The sequence below is a fragment of the Aspergillus nomiae genome, assembly GCF_001204775.2.
Source record: "Aspergillus nomiae NRRL 13137 chromosome Unknown contig00191, whole genome shotgun sequence".
NCBI lineage: Eukaryota > Fungi > Ascomycota > Eurotiomycetes > Eurotiales > Aspergillaceae > Aspergillus > Aspergillus nomiae.
The window spans coordinates 34,313-57,147 of record NW_015378246.1 but is presented as its reverse complement, the minus strand read 5'-3'; the positions used below and the strand labels follow the sequence as shown (position 1 = coordinate 57,147).

The following is a 22,835-nucleotide window of genomic DNA, read 5'->3' as shown; positions in this document are numbered from 1 at the left end:
GAAAGAAAAAAACAGGTCCTCATCACCACACATCAAATCAAATTCAAAGTAGGCGTCAGACCCCAAAGAAAGAGAGAGATACCGATACAAACGCACGCGCACACATTGTGTTGAACCGGCCGGGCGGAGGTGAGAACCCGCAGCTTTGGGGCTGGTTGAATGAGAACCGTCCAGATCAGGTATGGCGGGCAGCGGAACCTCCCCAAAGGTCCAAAACGGTTGGGCTGGATCCAGTGGGACGTGACAATACTGTACCTAACACCCGAGAGTTGATCGTCATACCGAAGGATGGGATTCTTTTCCATGGACTTGGCCTTACTACTTGCCTAGCGGCAAGCCGATGAGCAAAACGAGATCAACCGATCTTTCCCAAAAAGTATGATAGAGACAACGACTGTTGTGTACTAGTCACCTATCTACAAGATGTACAACCATATAGAGCAAGACTTGATACCCTCTTCGCCTCTATATAATTTAATTGATTAGTTTGATAGTATACGGTGCTTACCTCTATCTATAGATCTTTCGGCTTTGCTCACTCTCACTTGAATAGTATGTGTCTTTTCTTGAAACGAATGATTGCCCTGCCCCTCCCCTCGCTGCATGACTCTGGTATAGGTCCGTACTTCAGTCAGGATACTTCAAACACCCGATTATTCAAAAAGATAAAGAAAAAATGGTCTTAACTATTGGGTTTTGGAAGAGGGGGGAAGGCCTTTCCCCATTTGCCTCTCGTTCCAATCAGGGTTGAGTCATTTCTATTCCATGTACTTGGTATACGACAGCACTTATCTGCTCCGTCGCTCTTTTCATTCTCTTACCCTTACCTTTTCCACTCTGGGCCCATGGAGTCCCCTCTCGAGTCCTTTCAAATGTGATGGGAGTAAGGAATCAATCATTTAGGACTACTCGATAGAACCAACGAGAACGTCTTGTCTACCTATCTACCCTACGGAGTACTGCCTATGTATGACTCTGTACTTGTAGTCCAGGTATTGGGACCACCTCATCAATGCCCAGTAGTTGGAGGTATCCACACGCTGAATGAGTACCCAATGACAATCTTGAATGTGTATTTCCAGGTATGAAAATTACCACTTAGACTCCCATCACCTCAACTGTGCACCCATCTTGAGGAGGGAATTGTTTTATAATTAATTGATTTTATTTTCTGTTATTTTCGGGACAACAGGATCCATCCACTGTATTGGACGCATACAACCAACCATAGTTGTAAAAGGTGACGGATACTGCTGGCTGGCCTACGACCAGTAAGTAGTCTTCCGCCCCAACAACACTCACCAAAAGCTCACCAGCAATAATTTGGTTCCCATCCATCCACAACTTCACCTTCTCTCACCTCAGTTTCCCTTATTATCCTTCCTTTCTTTGGCTCATTCTATTTCTACCACATCGGCAAAATCTCCCCACTGCCTGTGGTCCCAACTGGGGTGAGTTTCTCTGATACCGCACGGTTTTTTTTATTTTATTTTCTTTCATTTGATGGCTGTTGTTTTCCTGGGGCCTTTACTTGAGTAGTACGTACAGTGTTTAGCATTATCTCTGCTTCTATGTTCCTTTTATTCCTCTTCCTGACATAAAGTGGTCATGCCCTTGGCAAGAGAAGGCACTGGAAACCATGACTTGTTAATAAAATTTCTAGATCAACTCACGCTGACAATTTCCGTTTAATTAGGCTTAAGCTTATTATTATCTCTTTAATTACTTTTTCCTCACCCTATATCTTCGTCTTGAGTCAGTTTCATTTTGACAGCTACTGCAAGTCTAGCCCGACTGTTGACGAATTGACGCTTGAGGAACTGGTTTATTTGCATAATCGTATCAGAGATCGATCCTCCATCCTCACCCTCTTCCCCGCTGTTAATATATTATACCCTCTTCAAGATGCGTCCCGAAATCGAACAGGAGCTCGCCCACACCTTGCTGGTAGAACTACTGGCCTACCAGTTCGCATCTCCAGTGAGATGGATTGAGACGCAAGATGTTATCCTGGCAGAGAAACGAACGGAAAGGATTGTTGAGATAGGTCCTGCAGATACTCTAGGTGGAATGGCACGACGAACGCTCGCTTCGAAGTATGAGGCATATGACGCTGCCACATCCGTTCAACGCCAAATACTCTGCTATAACAAGGATGCGAAGGAGATCTACTATGATGTAGACCCTGTGGAGGAAGAGCCTGAGGCCCCTCCTGCAAACAGCACATCTGCTCCAGCTGCTCCGGTGGCAGCTACTGCGGCTCCTGCCGCAGCAGCCCCTCCTCCCAGCGCTGGTCCCGCCGCAGCAGTTGAGGATGCTCCAGTAACAGCAGTGGATGTGCTCCGGACACTCGTCGCACAGAAGCTGAAGAAGGGTTTGTCTGATGTACCTCTAAGCAAAGCTATAAAGGACTTGGTTGGTGGTACGTATTTGCGAGTTTGTCCCGAGCTTCATGATATCTTGGACTGACGTTACCTACCCTGTAGGTAAATCCACCTTACAAAATGAAATCCTTGGGGATTTAGGCAAGGAATTTGGTTCCACACCAGAGAAGCCTGAGGACACCCCTCTTGATGAGCTGGGTGCTTCCATGCAGGCGACATTCAATGGGCAACTGGGCAAGCAATCCTCCTCTCTAATTGCTCGCTTGGTCTCATCCAAGATGCCCGGAGGTTTCAACATCACCGCCGTCCGCAAATACCTTGAAACACGATGGGGCCTGGGATCCGGCAGGCAAGACGGTGTTCTTCTTCTCGCCCTTACAATGGAACCCGCATCTCGTATTGGATCGGAGGCGGACGCTAAGGCATATCTCGATGATGTGACCAACAAATACGCCGCTAGCGCAGGAATAAGCCTCTCTGCCCCAGCAGCCGGTGGCGACAGTGGTGCGGGAGCCGGCGGCATGCTCATGGACCCAGCAGCAATTGATGCTCTGACCAAGGATCAACGGGCCTTGTTCAAGCAGCAACTTGAGATTATCGCAAGATACCTAAAGATGGATCTGCGCGCAGGCCAAAAAGCTTTCATCACCTCCCAGGAGACCCAGAGGGCTTTGCAGGCCCAGATAGATCTTTGGCAAGCCGAGCACGGTGATTTCTACGCTTCTGGCATTGAGCCATCCTTTGATCCTCTTAAGGCCCGTGTGTATGACTCTTCTTGGAATTGGGCCCGTCAGGACGCTTTAAGCATGTACTATGATATCATCTTTGGCAGACTGAGGGTCGTTGATCGTGAAATCGTGAGCCAGTGTATCCGCATCATGAATCGGTCGAACCCGCTTCTTCTTGATTTCATGCAGTATCATATCGACAACTGTCCTACTGATCGTGGCGAGACATACCAGCTGGCGAAGGAGCTTGGCGAGCAGCTCATTGAAAATTGCAAGGAAGTTCTCGGGGTTGCCCCAGTCTACAAGGATGTGGCGATCCCCACTGGTCCCCAGACAACTGTTGACGCCCGAGGAAATATTGGGTACAAGGAGGTTCCCCGAGCCAGCGCTCGCAAGCTGGAGCATTACGTGAAACAAATGGCGGAAGGCGGTCCCATCTCCGAGTACAGTAACCGCGCTAAGGTGCAAAATGATCTTCGCAGTGTCTACAAACTGATCCGCAGGCAGCATCGTCTGTCTAAATCTTCCCAGTTACAATTCAATGCGCTTTATAAAGAAGTCATTCGTGCCCTCAGCATGAACGAGAACCAAATTATGCCGCAAGAGAACGGTAATGGGAAGCGTTCGAACCGGCCCGGTCAAAAGCACAACGGCAGCCCTCGAGCTGGCAAGGTTGAAACCATTCCATTTCTACATCTCAAGAAGAAGACTGAACATGGGTGGGAGTATAATAAGAAGCTCACTGGTACCTATCTTGATGTGTTGGAGTCAGCCGCACGGTCAGGTCTTACATTCCAGGGCAAGAATGTTCTCATGACTGGAGCCGGTGCTGGTTCTATTGGTGCTGAAGTCTTACAAGGCCTGATTAGCGGTGGTGCCAAGGTGGTTGTGACCACAAGCCGTTACTCACGTGAAGTCACTGAGTACTATCAAGCCATGTATGCCCGCTACGGTGCCCGTGGCTCACAGCTGGTCGTGGTCCCTTTCAACCAAGGTAGCAAACAAGATGTAGAAGCCCTTGTCAACTACATATATGATACGAAGAAAGGGCTTGGTTGGGACCTAGACTCTGTTATCCCGTTCGCTGCCATCCCAGAGAATGGTCGGGAGATTGATTCTATCGATTCGAAGTCAGAGCTCGCTCACCGCATCATGTTGACCAACCTCCTGCGGCTCCTAGGCTGTATCAAATCTCAAAAGCAGAGCAATGGCTTCGAAACACGACCGGCCCAGGTAATCCTTCCCCTATCGCCAAACCACGGCACATTCGGGAATGACGGCTTGTACTCCGAGTCCAAGCTAGCTCTGGAGACGCTCTTCAACCGTTGGTACTCGGAAAGTTGGAGTAACTATCTTACCATCTGCGGTGCTGTTATTGGCTGGACTCGCGGTACAGGTTTGATGGCCGGAAACAACATGGTCGCGGAAGGAGTTGAGAAACTTGGTGTCCGCACTTTCTCTCAGCAAGAAATGGCCTTCAACTTACTGGGTCTCATGGCTCCTGCAATTGTCAATTTGTGTCAGCTCGACCCTGTTTGGGCGGATTTGAATGGTGGACTTCAATTCATTCCTGACCTGAAAGGCCTCATGACAAAGCTCCGTACCGACATCATGGAGACAAGCGATATTCGCCAAGCGGTGATCAAAGAAACTGCCATCGAAAACAAGGTTGTTAATGGAGAAGACAGTGAAGCGCTGTACAAGCGTGTTGTTGCTGAGCCTCGAGCCAATATCAAGTTCGAGTTTCCCAAACTCCCCAGCTGGGACGAGGAAATACAACCCCTTAATGAAACTCTCAAAGGCATGGTCAACTTGGACAAAGTTGTCGTTGTCACTGGTTTCGCAGAAGTCGGGCCTTGGGGTAACTCGCGAACCGCTGGGAAATGGAGGCTCATGGAAAATTCTCTCTTGAGGGATGTGTGGAAATGGCATGGATCATGGGGCTTATCAAACACCACAACGGTCCGCTGAAAGGAAAGTCATACTCGGGCTGGGTTGATGCAAAGACCGGGGAACCGGTAGATGACAAAGACGTCAAGCCGAAGTATGAGAAATATATTCTTGAGCACTCTGGAATCCGCCTCATCGAGCCTGAGCTCTTCAAGGGCTACGACCCAAAGAAGAAGCAGCTGCTTCAGGAAATTGTCATTGAGGAGGATTTGGATCCATTCGAGGCCTCTAAAGAAACCGCCGAAGAGTTTAAGCGGGAGCATGGTGACAAGGTTGAGATTTTTGAAGTTCCTGAATCTGGAGAGTACACCGTCCGTCTCAAGAAGGGTGCCAACCTCTTGATTCCCAAGGCTCTCCAGTTTGACCGCCTTGTTGCAGGCCAGGTGCCAACAGGCTGGGACGCTAAGCGATATGGCATTCCCGACGACATCATTGAGCAGGTTGACCCAGTGACCTTGTTTGTTCTTGTCTGCACTGCTGAAGCGATGCTCTCGGCGGGTATCACCGATCCTTACGAGTTCTACAAGTATGTCCATTTATCCGAGGTTGGTAATTGCATTGGCTCTGGAATTGGAGGAACCCATGCCTTGCGAGGAATGTACAAGGATCGGTACCTAGACAAGCCACTTCAGAAGGATATCTTGCAGGAGTCGTTCATCAATACTATGAGTGCATGGGTCAACATGCTATTACTCTCCTCTACTGGACCTATCAAGACGCCCGTTGGTGCTTGTGCAACGGCTGTGGAGTCTGTTGACATCGGATACGAGACTATTGTCGAAGGAAAGGCCCGTGTCTGTTTTGTTGGTGGTTTCGATGACTTCCAGGAAGAGGGCTCATATGAGTTCGCCAACATGAAGGCTACCAGTAATGCTGAAGATGAGTTTGCCCACGGGCGTACACCGCAGGAGATGTCACGTCCTACGACGACTACTCGTGCTGGCTTCATGGAATCACAAGGTTGTGGTATGCAACTCATCATGAGCGCTCAGCTCGCGCTGGACATGGGGGTGCCAATCCACGGTGTTATTGCTTTGACAACTACGGCTACCGACAAGATCGGCCGCTCAGTTCCTGCACCCGGACAGGGTGTCCTTACTACTGCGCGGGAGAATCCTGGCAAATTCCCATCGCCCTTGTTGGACATCAAGTACCGCCGCCGGCAGTTAGATTTGCGCAAGAAGCAGATCAAGGAGTGGCAGGAATCTGAGTTATTGTATCTTCAGGAGGAGGTTGAGGCCATGAAATCTCAAGGCTCTGAGTCGTTCAACATGCCTGAATACATGCACGAACGAGCCCAACACATTGAGCGCGAGGCCGTGCGCCAGGAGAAGGACGCACAGTTCAGTCTTGGCAACAATTTCTGGAAGCAAGACTCGCGCATTGCTCCTCTGCGTGGCGCTCTTGCCACCTGGGGCCTCACCGTGGATGACATCGGCGTCGCTTCTTTCCATGGTACTTCCACCGTCGCAAACGATAAGAATGAATCGGATGTCATTTGCCAGCAGATGAAGCATTTGGGCCGTAAGAAGGGAAACGCAGTCTGGGTATTTTCCAGAAATATTTGACTGGACACCCCAAGGGTGCCGCCGGTGCTTGGATGTTCAACGGCTGCCTGCAGGTTTTGGATAGTGGGTTAGTTCCCGGCAATAGGAACGCTGATAATGTGGACAAGGTGCTCGAAAAGTTCGACTATATTGTCTACCCCAGCCGCAGCATTCAAACGGATGGTGTAAAGGCATTCTCAGTTACCTCATTCGGTTTCGGTCAGAAGGGCGCGCAAGTTATTGGCATTCACCCCAAGTATCTGTACGCCGCTCTTGACCGCGCCCAGTTTGAGGCCTATAAGGCCAAGGTTGAGGCCAGACAAAAGAAGGCCTATCGCTTCTTCCACAACGGCCTGATCAACAATAGCATATTTGTTGCTAAGAACAAGGCGCCATATGAAGATGAGCTTCAAAGCAAAGTCTTCCTCAACCCTGATTATCGGGTTACCATTGACAAGAAGTCTTCTGAGCTTAAGTTCCCTGCAGTTCCCCCAAAAGTCGCAGATAAGGGAGTTGAAAGCACGAGGCAGGTAGTTGAGTCGCTGGCGAAAGCTCACGCCGTTGAAAACTCCAAGGTGGGAGTGGATGTGGAAAACCTGGAATCTCTCAATATTGAAAATGAGACGTTCATCAACCGGAATTTCACTGCTGAAGAGCAGCAATACTGTCGCAAGGCAGCCTCTCCCCAAGCATCCTTCGCCGGACGCTGGAGTGCGAAGGAGGCTGTTTTCAAATCCCTTGGTGTTTGCAGCAAAGGCGCCGGTGCTCCGTTAAAGGACATCGAAATCACTAACGACGCAACAGGGGCTCCTGTTGTTAATGTGAGTTTGCCCCTGTCTTTGGTTTTTGACGTAACTCATGCAACTAACTCTTTCATAGCTTCATGGTGCTGCAGCTGAGGCGGCCAAACAGGCCGGTGTGAAACAAGTCAATGTCAGCATCAGCCACAGTGATTCTCAGGCAGTAGCTGTAGCCGTTTCCACATTCTAATGGTTTGATGAGCAATCTGGGTTAGAGTATATGTATCTAAGTATAGATAATTTCTTCTTTTCATTGTTTCTTAATTCCCTAGCATAAGTCACCACGTTCTTTTCTAGGATTGTATATCTTCTGGCTAAGCCCTGTCAGGGACGGTGAACTCTGTTGAGGCGCTGCTGACTCCTTGCGTCTTTTCTTTAAAACCAACTATTGCAATCGACTCAGCCTACGTACATTGCTCTCCCGCTTAACCCCCCACTCTTCTGTCTCATGCAAATTATATATATATCCAAGGTAGCTTAATCGAGTAACTCCGATACGCATTGCGACAAGTTGTTCTATTCAATAAAAATTCGCTACTAAACAAGCCACACCGTCGAGTACGAGACAATATGGATTCTCAGCCTTGTCTGCGCCCAGACGCTCGATTTAATGGACCCCAGTTAGCGCGAGGGTTGAGTTGATATCTGACGAGTCGTTTTTTGACCACTTCTCTACCTAGAGACTCGTCGAAAACAACATCCAGCGTGCTAGTATTAGATTTGTTTGTAAGTGTTCCATGGACTTGGTTGGAACTCTGCGGCTCCTTTTGCATATTGGCAGGTCGAGAATCTGACTCGCTTTGGTTCAACGCCTGCCAGAAGCCGGAACGGTACAGCGCGGCTTCGACTTTTGTCACTACGTCGGAGATATCCTTCCCGTTTTCGGCAGCAGACACGATCTCTTGCTTCAGCAAATTTAGATTTTTCTCGCCCTCCTTCAGCTTCTGAATGTTTCCCCGGCTTTTCGCCATGATAGCAGCACCGGCAGTGCTAGGCTTAAGAGCATTTTCTTTGATAGGTGATTTTTGCCTCACCCATTCTCTCATGATCTCCCAAATCACATCCCAAGGTGCATCTGTGCGGATACTGTTCGGTTTGGTGTGACTACGGGTACATTGGTAACCCAGGTGTCGCACAGCTCCACGAAAAGCATCGGAAGAGATGGTGGATGTATGAAGGACTTTTGACAGAGCACTCAAACTGAAATAGAATGGGTACGGCTCTCGAAGAGCCGGGTCCATCCGCGGGATTATGGCTGGATCTTCGTTTAGTTCAGCATCCTTGATTTTGGAAAGAGTAGTTTCTGAACTGGCACCCTGTATAGGGTCGTTGGGAATCAGGTCCTCTTCAAGTGCTGTAGTTAACATGCCTTCGATTCTGTCTACCGTTTGATATATGCTTCTATCCACCTCAGGAAGCATAGCAAGAATCCTTCGGATGAAGTGAGGGTTATGTAGCGGCCCGGCCCACATTGGGCCGCCTATGTGAGTCTTCATCCCACAGTGCGCACAGTTCGTATTTGCCATGGGTCCCTGGGCGAATCCGTGATGGTAGAAAGGGTTCCCTTTTTTGTCAAGTCGTGGCTTCGTCTGGGTCAAAGGCTGTGTTGACCAAGCTCCGCAGCCTGAATCACAGTTGTAAACAACCATTGTATTACCCGACGCAAACTTAACGTCTGCTGGAGACCGATGAACGCGGACAAAGACTCGGGCGTAAAAATCGATTGACAGAGATAGAAGTGGCTCTATGGCCAGCCCGTACTTGGCAGCTGACCCCGCGAGTGCGTGAAGGATTAGGCGTAGCCACCTTCATGGGAGTGTGTACCTTTCGTTGGTACGCCACCGTACAATGCGTATGATTTTTCCGGGTATCCGTTGGATGCCCAAACCCCGGCATCGGTGCAGGTCACGCAAAGCAATCCCCCATCCTTGACAGCCTGCACAGCAGATTCCATAAACGGTGCAGCCGACCCATAAGGATCCAGATCAATAACATCAAACTTCCCAGTGTGCAGTCCACTAGTCTGAGTGTTGGCCGGGTTAAGAGTACTGTACATGTAAGTCCGCGCATCGCCGGTGTTAGGTTGAATGAGCTTCCCAAGTCTGTTGTATTCGATGTTCAACTTCATTGATTTGATGGCAGACGACGAAAGATCATTCGCAACAATGCAAGTAGCAAATGGAATCTCTGATGCATATCGTAGTGCACGCAAACCAGTAGCAGACAGAGCATCTAGAATTGTAAATGCTGGCGTGGTATTTTCTCCAGTGTGCGACTCTGAGGCTAGATGATCACTTCTTCCTGTCTGATTGTCAAAATTGCTTCCTTTACCGTTTGGTTCCTCTTCATCACCATCCTCCCTCTTCCGTTTCTTGCCTTTTGATTTCCCATCCGCTGCACCTCTTTTCTGCCTCCTTTCGGCTCTCTGCTTTTTTGAAGCCAGCACATGTTCCCCATAGGCTTTGATTGCAAGTACACTCAGGTCGCGATTGAATTGCTGGATAGGATTGTAGAATACGGACTGAGCCTCGTCCTCTGCCTTGAGATCTCTTCTTGTTCCTGTGGAGGCTGCAGCTTGGGAAGGTGGGTTCAGGATGAACGCATTCCCTTCTTTCACCGCGTGGTATTCCTTGCCGTCATACTGAACGAGTTGATTTAGAATACTAGACTTTGGTTCTGTTTCCATAATTGACGATCGTGAGAAGCAATATCGTATAGAAAGTGGGATGCCGGGGGCAAGCTGGGAGTTTTCAAGTCTTCGGAATGTCAGGGCATTGGTCCGTATAGATTCGAAAAAGGCCAAACGAAGTGTCGAGATACGGTAAGGACCCAAGAGACTCAGGCTCATCGGCTCCGGTATAGACAAACCAGTTCGTAAGGCAGCAGAAGTGTTTAGCTTTGAACTGTTGGTTATAAGTTTGGTTCGCCGCCCACGAAAAAAAAAAAGAAAAAGAAAAAAAGAACAGAGGATCGGACATAACGCACGGACCATTATTTAAGGTCCAATACATTCTCACGTACGGGTGTATATAAATAAAATAATTGCAGAGCGCATCGCGCTCTGCAACCAACAGTATGCCCATCTTCTTTGGGAAAGGAAATTGTTGTCTCTTAACTGAGCTACCAAGCAAGTTTCACTGTTGAGTATTGTACTGCATATGCATGAGCTCCAACCGAAGAGCTTGTTTCCCTTTTCTTCTCTATATAAAGGTGTGTGTGCCTGCATAAAGTCCGAAAATTTCTCCAACCATACACCCATTTCATAGCAAGGGCCCGAAAATAGGTACTTGTTTATAAATTTCATTCCAGCCACTGGCCTCCCATCCCGAACCCTGGCCTCCACGACCAATTATACCCAGAGCGCCCGCCAGCCAGACAGTTGTTCCTAGCGCGGCAACTCCATTGACTATCCACCACATTTTTCTCTTTCTCTTGACCTGCTCTTCGCTTTCCGTGTGCCCCAAGTAACTTTCCATTGAGCATTTCTTATAGCCTCGTTCCTTCTGAGCAGTGGTGACCCGCCAGCCCATCCAAGCAGCCCATCCTCCAACGATATGCCACATCCCAACGGCGGCGAGGGTCACGTAGTATACATTCCAAAAGACAGGGTTTCGTGCGATTCCATGAGCAACATAGCCCAAACCCACTCCCGAACTCCCACCATCGGCGATCAATGGCGTGATACGGTTTACGAGGACGTGAGCGCCAAGGAACGGGACGAAGCAATACCCTAGACGTGCTTGCAGGCTCATCCGCGGCCAGAAATTCAGGGAATATCTCTGGACCCTAGTCTCCGCCCCATACAGTCGTGCACGGCGAGAAGAACGAAGATTGCGGAGAGCAATGCCGGAAGCGATATGAATGAGGATGGGAACGGTCAGGATCACATGTTCAAGCCCTGGAGACTGGTAGATAGGTCTCGTAAGAAGCAGATAGGTTTCACTATCTGGAACCGACCGAGTCGCCAGAGGGAAAAGAGAGGTGTTGGCGAAATGCAGCGCAAAGAATAAAGTGGGGGGTACGTTGAGTATCTCTGAAGTGCGGATACTGGAGTCACCCCGACTGTTAGCTCAATGTAACCCAAAATAGTTTAACAGGACATACACCATGAATCCCAGTTGTGTCCACGAAGACCTAGGCTGAATCGGGGCAGTCTGGCTTCTGATATATTTCCAACTTTAGATGGACAAACTTGTGATTGAGGGATGTATTGGCCACTTTCAAGGTCGGAGAATCCCTCATGCACTGGTGAGGGGTCCAGCTCCTGCATAGATATTACCGAGTGCGTATCGATATCGTTTTGTTTTGGCGAGATGCTTTCTTTGGAGGTCATAGTAATAGATTGAATCCCGTCAACCTTTTACGGGTGTCAAGGCGGATTAGGCTTCTTCGTCGTCTTCTTCTTCTTCTTCTTCCTCTATTCTTTTGCCTCTGATTTTTTGCACCTATATAATCATCGCAATGGTGGTATCATCAATATCGCTAAACATGGAATGAGGCATAGGTGATATTCTTTTAGTACTCTTGTCTATTTCTTGGAATGCTTCCCCCAATGCAACCATTATGATTGGTTGAGAGGTCACCCATGTGGAAGCTTAGCCTATAGAGGAAGGTCCTACGGGTACCCGTGACCCATAAGCTACCTACGTACTAAAGTACTCGAACTAGCTGCGGGCCTGGATTCATCTTTGAGCAACCTTAGGTACAACAACATTAAAAGACCGCAAGACATGATTTATCTTCTCACTCTTTCTCCATTTTGAATTGACTGAGATATTCGTTCAAATACACATTGCTCCTCAACGTACCAAAATCTCGTTTCATTTCCAAACTGCTGTGCTTTATAGCAAGATGGCACCTGTATGTCTATCGTGTTACGGCACCGAGTCCCCGTTAAGCTATAATGGAAGATTCTGGCATTGATGAGCTGATGTCTAATAAAACCAGCGTGGCTTTACCAATCCTGCTCCCAAAGTATGACCCAATTCCGCCAACGGACAGCGGAAGCTGGTCTTCTTGACTAATTCACGAGCTCCGTTACAGACAGAGTCTGCACGCTCTGCTTTGAGCTCCTTTACCTGTACACTCTGCAACAAATCGTATTCGCGGCATCCCGAGTATGAAGCACATATCTCTTCTTACGACCATCAGCATCGCAAACGCCTTCAAGATCTCAAACAACTCTCCCGGGACCCAAACGCTGCGGAGAAGGCTAGGCGAGCGGAAAAGAGGGCTGACGCAGAGGCTGGCCTAAGAGTCATTGATACGAAACCTGGCACAGCAGTGGGAACTGGGGGCGGGGGTGGTGGAGGTTTCAAGAAAGGGGGATTTAAGAGCTCCTTTACGGCTGTCAAAGGCCCTGTTGCTCCGACAGCACCAACGAAGAAGAACGTACTCGGGGATGATGACGAAGATGAAATGCCAGAAACAACAGATAGGAGCCAACGTGCTCAGGCTACACAAGACTCAAGTGCTCAGCCTGACTATGCAGAAAGTGACACGGATGCTGAATACGCGAGTGATACAATGGGTAGTGACTACTATGATCCCCTTAAGCCGACGGGCTGCTTCTCTGGTTGTGCCAGTACTAGACATATACCCATAGAGGCTGCTGTGGTCAAGGGGTAGGGTCAGTCACAACGAAGATTATGGGAAAAGGGTTGGCGTTCTTGTTCGGAATAGGGATTATTGGCCCTTTTTTTTGTTTATTTTCATTTTTAGGACTTGCAAGGACCGTAGGATGATCGTCTGTAGGTGCCAGCCATACTACCTAGTACGACTACCTCGGATGAAACTCGAAGTACACTCCTTCGTAAAAGGCTTTCAGAAGCTCCTAATAGGAGCCGGATTGAACTCCAGAGGCACCACGATGCCATCGTCCGAGAGAATGTACGTCCGGAAGAGTACAGACTTATTGTATGGTAAGCCTTGAAGATGCAATAAAGGTTGTTCTTTAGTATAGTCGTACAGATTTCCAACAAGGGAATTTAGCGGTAAGCCCCGCGAAAACAAAATATAAAAATGTATGCAACAGCAAAAGGGTACTAGACACAGGGTGATTACTCGGTTTTATCTCCTCCACTTCTCATCTCAACCCAATTTACAAGCGTAGAAGCTTGGTGGCCTGGCCAAGGATGGTGTCCACCTGGGGAAAGCTCATCTGCTCAAGGCCGGCAGCGTAAGGAGTAGGCACCTCAGCACCGGTGACACGAACGGCGGGGGCAGTCAGGTAGTCAAAGCCGTACTCCATGGCTAACGCCAGGATTTCTGAGGAGACGCCAAACATAGGGAATCCAGACTCGACGCACATGATGCGGCCGGTCTTCTTGAGCGACTGAATAATTGTCTCGACATCAAGGGGCTTAACGGAGCGGAGGTTGATCACCTCGGCGTCAACGCCGTATTTCTGCTTCAGCTCAGCGGCAGCGTCCAGAGATAGTCCGACGCAGCGAGAAAGAGAAACAATAGTCAAATCCTTTCCAGGACGTTCAATCTTAGCCTTGCCAATAGGCAAGACAAAGTCATCCTTCTGAGCGGCCTCGCTCATGGGGAAGGCCTGACCATATAACAACCTACGCATTGTTAGTTTAGAATATCCTATGTCATCATACTTGCTTCGGTCACACATACTCGTTCTCCAGAACAACGACAGGGTTGGGGTCACGAATAGCAGCCTTCAACAGACCCTTGGCGTCCTCAGAGCTCCACGGGGAAACAACCTTGAGTCCGGGAATGCTACCGTACCAGGCCGAGTAGTCCTGTGAGTGCTGAGCGGCAACACCGGCAGCGAATCCATTGGGGCCACGGAAAGTGACGTTGCAGGGCTGAATACCACCAGACATGTAGTGGGTCTTAGCGGCAGAGTTGATGATTTGGTCAATAGCCTGCATGGCGAAGTTGAAGGTCATGAACTCGCACTAGATTTTGAAGTTACTTGTCAGCTGACAGAATTTCTCCGGTAGTCGACAGTTGAGTAGCTCGTCGATATGCACTTACAACGGGGTGTAGGCCAGCAAGAGCAGCGCCAACCGCCAGACCGCAAAAGCCTGCTTCTGTGATAGGCGTGTCAATGACTCTCTTGGGGCCGAAACGGTCCAAAAGACCTCTTGTCACTTTGTAACTATGAGGGACAAAAGTCAGTGATGGATGCAGGACTCGATAGTGTTTCTTTCCAGGGATAGCCATACGCTCCGTTATACTGTGCGACCTCCTCTCCCAGGATGAACGTTTTCGGGTTCGTCTCCAGTTCCTCGGCGAGAGCTTCGTTCAATGCATCACGAACAGTGACTTCCTTAACACCAGTTTCCGTAGCATAGCCCCGGGAGCGCAGGATGAAGGGAGCGCATGCCGATTGGGGGAAGGCCGGACGGCGAGGAGCAGAGAGACGCGATGAAAGCAGACGAGCTGCAGGGCGGAAAAGTCGGGGAGCAGCCATGGCCGGGCTGAAGGACATTTATATCAGCAGAAGAAAGGAGAGGGTGTTCACAAGGCCTCCGCGGTGAACGGATCAACAAGTGAAGTCAGAAGGAAGGAGAGAAGATAGATACCGGAGCGAAGGGTTCGCAATTCCGTTGTTTCGGGACTTGGTCGTCAACCTATTGGGGATTTTAGTTTTTGGTGAGCATTTCGAGAGACTGTTGGGTTGGGGATGACTAAGCAACGGGCGGTCCTCACCGGCGGCTCCTTCCGTGAGAGTGATAACAGATGCGATAACGCTGGACTCCGTACTCCGTTCCTCGTGTGCTACGACGGAGACTCTAGTCCTTCCTACCGTCCACTTAATCATCCATCATTATTGTTATGATAATAAGAAGGATGATCTTCGATCGGTCCTATTCGCATATTCTCTCCTTCTTCGCCCTCGTCGCTCCCATACTGGCTCGTCAGCCGTCCGCTCCGGAACCCATCGCGGCCCCTTTGCGTGAGCTGAAATGGGGACAACTCAATTTTCTCCATACTACGGATACTCATGCTGGCTAGCCGGCCATCTCCAGGAGTATGCACATTGAGCTGGACATAAATCCCTCTGCGGATGCCAAATGATACTGATTGAACCCAATATAGGCCCTCTTACTCCGCAGACTGGGGTGATTATGTCTCCTTCGCCACCCGGATGCGAGAGAAAGCGGAGGCACAAGGACAGGACTTACTCGTCATTGATACGGGTGACAGGGTAGAAGGCAATGGTCTCTATGACTCGTCGGAACCGAAGGGTGTCTATATCTCGGAAATTCTGCGGCAACAGCATATCGACCTGTTGTCAGCCGGGAATCATGAACTGTACAAACAAAACACCTCGGAGGCTGAACTCTTCACTACAGTCCGTAATTTCCGCGGGAACTACCTAGCATCTAACATTGATATAATACATCCTATGACCAAAGAGACTGTGCCATTGGCTCCTCGGTTCAAGAAATTCACGACCGAGAAGCAAGGTATCCGTATCATTGCTTTTGGCTTTCTTTTCGATTTCACAAAGAACTACAATAACACCATCGTCTATTCAGTGGAAAAGACTATTAAAGAAGATTGGTTTCAGGAAGCTATTAGGGACAAGGAAGTTGACCTCTTCTTGGTGGTGGGGCACGTTCCTGTTCATTCCAAGGAATACGATGCTGTCTTCAAGGAGATCCGGATGATCCGTTGGGACACACCCATTCAGTTCTTTGGTGGTCATTATCATATCCGTGACTTTGCCAGATATGACTCTAAAGCGTTTGGGTTAGCAAGCGGTCGGTTTATGGAGACAATCGGCTTCATGTCAATCGATGGCCTAACCACTAGCAAACAGCTCGTAAAGCCTACTTTGACAACCCCAAGCTTCCATCGAAGATATATAGATAATAACCTTTATTCCTTCTACCACCACACTGGCCTTGACGAGGAAACTTTCCCTACGAAGGTGGGTCGAAATGTGTCTCGGCTTATCCAGCAGTCTAGGAGCACTCTTAGGCTCGATAAGGTACACGGCTGTGCCCCTCGGGATTTCTGGATGTCGCGCGTCAAGTATCCAAGTGAGAATAGCATTTACACTTGGCTTGAGCAGCAGGTGCTGCCCAACTCATTGCATGACAAATCTCGCGCTGGCAAGCCGGCTCTAGCCATAGTCAACACTGGCGCCATTCGCTTTGACATATTCAAAGGCCCTTTTACCCAAGACTCGGTATTCATAGTGTCTCCTTTCACCAGCGGTTTTCGTTATCTTAAGGACATTCCTTACGAGAAGGCCACTTTTATAGTCGAGATCTTAAACAAAATGCCACAGATTCTGACCGATGCTGACAACCGATCCAACATCACTTGGGGACTTGCGCCCCCAGAACAGTCAGCTTATTCCTCTGATATAATATTTGACGATAGCCTCGCTCTGAGCTCTACGAATTACCTCAGAGATCAGGCGCCGCTGCTGAGGAACGATCATTTCGAGCCCAGCATTATCCCTGGGTATATTACTACAGACGATGAGGGCTCCGATGGCGATGACACAATTCATTCGCCCATCTCGTTCTACCGTGTTCCCAATTGCATCCAGGCTCTAATCTCTTCAAAAGAGTCGGCGGCCCCGGAAACAGTGGATCTCGTATATATTGATTTCATAGAATCCGACGTGGCTCTAGCAGCCAAATTTGCGGGGCTGGCTATAGACATCACTCAGGACAGTAATGTGTATATGCCGGCTACGACACTATCGAATCTGATCTTGGATTGGGTTAAGGACAACTGGAGTTGTAAGGAAGTGTGAAGTATTACGGAAAACAGGCCCTCTCTACTGTCGTTACTTTATTACATCTTAGTTCAGAAGTTCTGCACAATTGTGGGTAGACATTGCATTACTTGGCACATAACCATTACAAAGATTCAATCTCCGCCTTCGTACTTGAGCAGGCCCTTTCCACTGCGGTAACCACTCAAGGTTTCCTGCACGCCAGAGGTGAGTGCCGCACCGTCTGTGTCCCAGGTCCACTTTATTTCCTCCACGGGGATGTCTTTGAATTTGCCCGCCCGGGTCAGCTGTAGCACATCGTTGATGGTGTTCTCCTTGAGTTGAGGATGCTTATCCCCCCATTTGCTCACCCAAAATCCATCAAAGACGAGGTTCTTAAAGATCAATAATCCGGAAGGTAAGGAAACTGGCTGCTTTGACATCGCGCCGTAGGTGACCAGGTGGGAGCCTGGAGCGAGGGTCTTCGCCAATGCAGTGGCGTTCTTACCACCCACACAGTTCAGAGCAAGTCGGATCGGCTCCCTTCCGTTGCGAGTGAGGCCGCTCACCACGTTCTTGAAATCGCCTGAAAGTAACTCCGCTTCCGTGACTACAGCAGTGGCACCGAGTTCATGAAGCTCAGCCTTCAGGAGTTCTGTCTCCTCTGGCGTCTTCCTCTCCCGGACGACATTGATTGTCTTAATACCCCATTCTCGTGCGAGTTGAATGGCAGCACGACCAACACCACTGTTTGCTCCGTTCTGAATCAGCCATTCCTCTCCACTCCGCATCCAATCCCATTCACAGAAGTCCTTGATCATGCGGTAAGCCGTGACTGGGTTGACGCTGACCGTGCTAATCTGGAGCGGTGATAGACCTTCTTTATTCTCAATTTTGATCAGCTGCGACTCATCCATCTGAGCGTGTGTGCGCCAGGTGCCCTGTCCTGTCTGCTTCATGACGACCCAATCACCCTTGCTGAGGTTCTTGACATTAGAGCCAGTCGCAATAACTTCAAAGGCGCCCTCATTTCCACCCACTGCACATGGGTCTTGGGTACCAAGGGTTGTCTGGAATGGAGGTTTGCTCGGATACACCCCCTGAATCTGGTTCACGTCGGCCGGGTTTAGAGGCGCTGCAAGAAGGCGAAGAGTAACCTGAGACCCATGCGGAGGGGAGATGGAATGCTTGTGGAGGCTAGAGATGAACTGGTTAGGCAAGCTTCATTGTACTCACGTTGCAAGTAGTTTGTGTGAGCCTCCGGCATCACTTACCGCAGAACGTCTTTGGGTTCACCATATCGTGAATATACGAGTGCTTTAGATTGTGTGTAGCCATAGACTGAAATGTATCTTTTACTCCCAGTCCATGAGCGAGGCAATGCTCCTATACACGGGCGGGCAATAGCCGGAACAGAAGCGGCCCCGTAGGCTTTCCAGAAAAGGGACCCATGGCTGCGAGAGATGGATCGCACTACACCATGCGAGAACATGGTATCAGTCGATTGCGGTCTGCCGGGTACTGAGAGGGTGAGAAGGTAATGGGTGTGAGGTACTAAGGTAGAAGAAAATGAACGAAAGGTCGGGTAAGTTAAATGACGTCGTTCCTTTGAACTCGGCCCGACGGACGCTAAACGCGAACTGGCGTTGGACTTTTTCCCCGTTTACTTCTTGTAAACAGTCAAGCCTCGGCTTCTATTCCTAACAGAAACTCACTCTAAATGTCCCTTCTGCGGGAGGCTGAAAGATGCATTGCTAACCAGAAGTCTCATGTCGCTCTCAATGCCTTCATAACTGCACTACAGCCTTCGGGACCGTGGCGGGAACAGGTGAGAGACGCAGACCTCCGAACGGAGCAAGGTGAGTTGTTGAATCGCTACACATCCTCGGACATTATTGGTATTGACGAATGTTCTTTCCCTATCGCCCTCAGGAACACCCAGATCCAAGGTGGATGGTCGGTTGATTGCTATCAAAGATAACATATGTACGCGTGACCTTCCGACAACATGCGCTTCGGGAACCCTTGAGGAGTTCGTGAGTCCGTTTAACTCCACCGTCGTGGGGCAATTAGAAGATGCAGGCGCTGTAGTTGCCGGAAAGACAAATCTTGATGAATTTGGCATGGGCTCTCATTCGGTCTATTCGCGATTTGGGCCGGTGAGGAGTTTCTGGCAGGGTCGCGATGCCGAACCCCTCTCAGCCGGTGGCAGTTCGGGAGGGAGTGCAGTTGCAGTAGCCACAGGCCAATGTTATGCGTATGTTCTCTTCTCGGTATCTCCGTCAAATAGGTTCACTGAACAATACAACCAACAGCGCGCTGGGTACAGACACTGGAGGGTCTGTTCGCCTTCCGGCGGCATACACCGGGACAATTGGGTTCAAACCATCTTATGGCTTGATCTCGCGATGGGGTGTAGTCGCATATGCCAACTCACTGGACACGGTTGGGATCCTAGGGGGAAGCATAGCCAGCGTTCGCGATGTCTTCAGTACGTTTCCCTATCTTCCCCACTCTATGTCTTGCTCTGCGCACGGATTTCTAATGCGTCTCCAGATGTTGTGAACCAGCACGATCCACGCGACCCTACAAATATCTCTCCATTATCTCGCTCGCGAATACGTTCATATCTCCAGTCACCCTCTTACGCATCCCGACTAACATCCACACCCCTCAGGGTTGGGGTTCCCATAGAATACAACATTTCCGAACTTCACCCTACTATCCGATGCGCTTGGTCCCGCACTCTAGCTTATTTGCAACAGCAAGGTCACAGCATTCATGCAATCTCCCTGCCGACGACGAAACTGGCATTGTCAGCATACTACGTGCTAGCTCCTGCCGAAGCTTCTTCAAACTTGGCCAAGTACGACGGCGTCAGGTACGGAACTCGTCGCGGGGGTCTAGACAGTGATGAGCAGCCGCAAAGCTCTTTATACGCCAGTACAAGGGGACATGGATTCGGCCCTGAAGCCAAGAGGCGTATCGTCCTCGGGGCGTTCAGCTTGAGTGCCCATGCTATGGACAATTATTTTATTCAGGCTCAGCGTGTTCGGCGCCTCGTCCAACGTGATTTCGATTGCGTATTTCAAATGAAGCAACCGTTGGCATTTTCCGGGACGGAGCTAGAACGGGCACCGGAACACACTGGCGTAGATATTCTCATTTGCCCGACTGCCCCATCGCCTCCCCCGCGTATATCCGACCTGATAGATTCGGACAATGGCCCCTCGCCTTTGGACGCATACATGAACGATGTCTTTACCGTGCCTGCTAGTCTGGCTGGTCTCCCGGCCATGTCTGTCCCGGTCACTGTGAGTGGCGAGAAACAAGACTCCAATAACGCGGGTTTGGCAGGCATTCAAATTGTCGGTCAGTACGGAGATGACCAACTCGTGTTGAAGGTGGGAGAGTTACTCGAGAACCAAAAATATAAGTCTCGTTGCTATGCGTAGATAATTCGAACTAATAACATGGTGTATATCCATTCTTCATTCAGTTGTGCTAGAAATCACGCTTTGACTTGTGTCTTGGGTATATGTAGGGCTATATGAGATGTAGCAGGAACATGGAAGCTTTATTCAAAGTTTGGTGCCTTGTTTGCGGCAACTTATCAAACCAACACATTCCAAATAATATACATGGGTCCAAATTTCCGGAAATGCAAACTATACCCTATTCAAAGAGGTGGAGGGGTGAAGCAGGTGCGCTGCCAAATGCACATGTGCCAGTCGCCCTCATACGGACCAACAAAGCAAGTTAAATGAACAATGCTTAATTCAAGACATCTCAATATCATGGCCCACAGTGGTATTTTCAGGCCCAGCAGCGGGTTCTGTATTCGGTGTACCTACTACACCAACACTGGCCGCATCTTCAACGGTAGAGTGTCCAGTACCAACATCAGGGGAGCCTTCGTTGCCGACACTATTTTCCACAGTGGAAGGGCCCGTTCCAGGGCCTGCAGAGATGGCGGATTCATACGCAGCCCCCACACCTCCCTTAAGGACCTCTGAGCCTCCTATGGCTCCAGTACCAGTGCCATCCATCTGGGCATTGCCGACGACGTCACCGTCCACCCCACCCCAAACGAGCATCGCCTCAACCTCATCAACGATGTCAGCAACAACATCTTCGACTATCTGCTCGTTGAAGCGCTCCCCAATCCCCCGAATCAACTCGCCGTTCTCTGCTTGAGGAGGTCCAATCCACCAGGGACCTTCGAAGCGGCATTCAACTGCACCCCCCCCGTAACAACTGACAGCCGGGTAATATCCGATCATTCCGTCATCCGCGTTCTCACGCTCGCCAAGACCTAAGTTATTGGTCCCATTTGCAAGTCGGCTGGCCGGTGGAAGGAAAGCATACAACTCCTTGAATGCAGTGCCCATTTTCACGCCATTCTTAAATATTGTGATACTCGAACCAGGCAGTGTACGCAAAGATGCATCCTCGGTGTTCATCGGTGATGGTGGTCCGAACGTAGGCGTTTCTTTAAGATTGAAGGCGTAATCACGTAACTGTTTTGTGGGGAAAACATTCGATTGTTGCCAGCAGAAGTCAGATTTGTAGTGGAAAGGTATCCGGTCACGGATAACGTTTGTAGCTACGGGGAGCTCTATCGTAGCGTTACCATTGGTAGCAGGGTCGTAAGTTCCTTCGACGATTTTCTTGTGGAGTGAAAGTGGCGGAAGAGTGATAAGCATGCCAATGACATCTCCTTCGCGGATCGACTCGCCTTTGGGGAAAAAGTATTCGCAGCGCATCCGGTTGACCACCTCGCCATTCACATCACGGATTCCATAACCATAACAGTCTACTCCGACGTTGACATCCAAATCTGCCTCCCTTCGGGCAAAACCGAGACGGACATGGCCTCTTGATGGTATGCAAGAGTTTCCGTGGGCAGGTGCTGTCTGCGGGTCACTCAATACACCGCTGATGATGCGCGCCTCGTAGTAAAAGGTCCCTTCGCGCGCACATACATTAGCGCGCGCGGTGTGCCACGGTCCGGTGGTAGTAACGGCAAGTGCGTCTTCATTAAAGAGTATCGCTGCCGGTGAATCCTCAAAGCTGAAGCGAGCATTATAAGGACGAACATCGGTCTGACGGTATTTTATATGTGGGAAGCTAGTATCGGCTATGGCGTAGCTATAGCGGAACCCATTTTTATTTGTAAGCTTGTCAACGACTTCGTAGAAGCTCCAACTCTGGCCAATTACCTCTGATGTTTTCCGACTCACTAAATTTAGCTGGCGAGGCTGGGGAGGTAGTAAATCGGATGGCCTCGGCTCAGCAAGCAGCAAAGGTCTGAGAATATTGAGGTCCGAACTGGGGAGAGCGGTATTTTGAACAGCAGTTGCTCTCTTTTTGGCGGGCACGATTTCTTGATCCAATCCCTTAGCCTCGCGCTTTTTACGACTGTCACGTTTGTTGCGCTTGGTCCTTGGACCGTCAGCTTGCACTGACGCATTGCTAGCGGGCGCAGGTGATGATCTTGTATTCGTATCTGATAAAGGTCCATTGAAAAACGGTGTTCCGCTGGGAGGCAAAATTGGCGAATTTATATTCGACGAAGGTGCAGAAGACCCAGCCGGCTGCATAGATGCCATGGCTGAAGTTGTTTCGCAGATGAGCTGTCCAAACAGCCAAGTCAATTATGAAAGGATGGTTCAATGGCCCTGGCTCCTATGGCGTAAGATCATTAGTTTGCTGTTTTCTTA

The 22,835-nt window shown here is 49.6% G+C and overlaps 8 protein-coding genes across 8 annotated transcripts; 4 read left to right on the top strand and 4 right to left on the bottom strand.

Annotated features, from left to right (window-relative positions):
* Window positions 1-1,905: 1,905 nt before the first annotated feature.
* ANOM_005557 (trifunctional fatty acid synthase subunit FAS2) lies at window positions 1,906-7,669 on the top strand (the record flags this gene model as incomplete). The annotated part of the gene is made up of 5 exons (XM_015550814.1): window positions 1,906-2,422; window positions 2,487-4,960; window positions 5,002-6,609; window positions 6,645-7,430; window positions 7,489-7,669. 5 exons carry the CDS (start codon window positions 1,906-1,908, stop codon window positions 7,597-7,599), a joined length of 5,496 nt encoding a protein of 1,831 aa, XP_015405658.1. The 3' UTR covers window positions 7,600-7,669.
* A 318-nt stretch (window positions 7,670-7,987) lies between these two features.
* Window positions 7,988-11,742, bottom strand: ANOM_005556 (N2,N2-dimethylguanosine tRNA methyltransferase; the record flags this gene model as incomplete). The annotated part of the gene is made up of 4 exons (XM_015550813.1): window positions 7,988-9,177; window positions 9,234-10,050; window positions 10,697-11,442; window positions 11,514-11,742. Coding segments are annotated over 3 exons (2,718 nt in total), but the record flags the coding sequence as incomplete, so codon positions are not given.
* A 518-nt stretch (window positions 11,743-12,260) lies between these two features.
* ANOM_005555 (putative C2H2 finger domain protein) lies at window positions 12,261-13,037 on the top strand (the record flags this gene model as incomplete). Its single annotated transcript, XM_015550812.1, has 3 exons — window positions 12,261-12,269; window positions 12,357-12,383; window positions 12,453-13,037. The coding sequence occupies 3 exons, from the start codon at window positions 12,261-12,263 to the stop codon at window positions 13,035-13,037; spliced, it is 621 nt and encodes a 206-aa protein (XP_015405660.1).
* A 472-nt stretch (window positions 13,038-13,509) lies between these two features.
* Window positions 13,510-14,935, bottom strand: ANOM_005554 (pyruvate dehydrogenase (acetyl-transferring) subunit E1 beta; the record flags this gene model as incomplete). The annotated part of the gene is made up of 4 exons (XM_015550811.1): window positions 14,597-14,935; window positions 14,406-14,529; window positions 14,040-14,326; window positions 13,510-13,981 (listed from the first exon to the last, which is right to left on the bottom strand). The coding sequence occupies exons 1-4, from the start codon at window positions 14,860-14,862 to the stop codon at window positions 13,510-13,512; spliced, it is 1,149 nt and encodes a 382-aa protein (XP_015405659.1). The 5' UTR covers window positions 14,863-14,935.
* Window positions 14,936-15,219: 284 nt separating this feature from the next.
* Window positions 15,220-17,151, top strand: ANOM_005553 (Ser/Thr protein phosphatase family; the record flags this gene model as incomplete). Its single annotated transcript, XM_015550810.1, has 2 exons — window positions 15,220-15,405; window positions 15,474-17,151. The coding sequence occupies exons 1-2, from the start codon at window positions 15,341-15,343 to the stop codon at window positions 17,149-17,151; spliced, it is 1,743 nt and encodes a 580-aa protein (XP_015405656.1). The 5' UTR covers window positions 15,220-15,340.
* Window positions 17,152-17,267: 116 nt separating this feature from the next.
* ANOM_005552 (enoyl-[acyl-carrier-protein] reductase) lies at window positions 17,268-18,650 on the bottom strand (the record flags this gene model as incomplete). Its single annotated transcript, XM_015550809.1, has 2 exons — window positions 18,387-18,650; window positions 17,268-18,309 (listed from the first exon to the last, which is right to left on the bottom strand). The coding sequence occupies exons 1-2, from the start codon at window positions 18,602-18,604 to the stop codon at window positions 17,268-17,270; spliced, it is 1,260 nt and encodes a 419-aa protein (XP_015405655.1). The 5' UTR covers window positions 18,605-18,650.
* A 144-nt stretch (window positions 18,651-18,794) lies between these two features.
* On the top strand, window positions 18,795-20,567 carry ANOM_005551 (glutamyl-tRNA(Gln) amidotransferase subunit HER2; the record flags this gene model as incomplete). The annotated part of the gene is made up of 4 exons (XM_015550808.1): window positions 18,795-18,971; window positions 19,045-19,369; window positions 19,428-19,603; window positions 19,669-20,567. Exons 1-4 carry the CDS (start codon window positions 18,833-18,835, stop codon window positions 20,565-20,567), a joined length of 1,539 nt encoding a protein of 512 aa, XP_015405662.1. The 5' UTR covers window positions 18,795-18,832.
* A 324-nt stretch (window positions 20,568-20,891) lies between these two features.
* ANOM_005550 (SPRY domain-containing protein) lies at window positions 20,892-22,724 on the bottom strand (the record flags this gene model as incomplete). The annotated part of the gene is made up of 1 exon (XM_015550807.1): window positions 20,892-22,724. The coding sequence occupies one exon, from the start codon at window positions 22,722-22,724 to the stop codon at window positions 20,892-20,894; it is 1,833 nt and encodes a 610-aa protein (XP_015405661.1).
* Window positions 22,725-22,835: the final 111 nt, after the last annotated feature.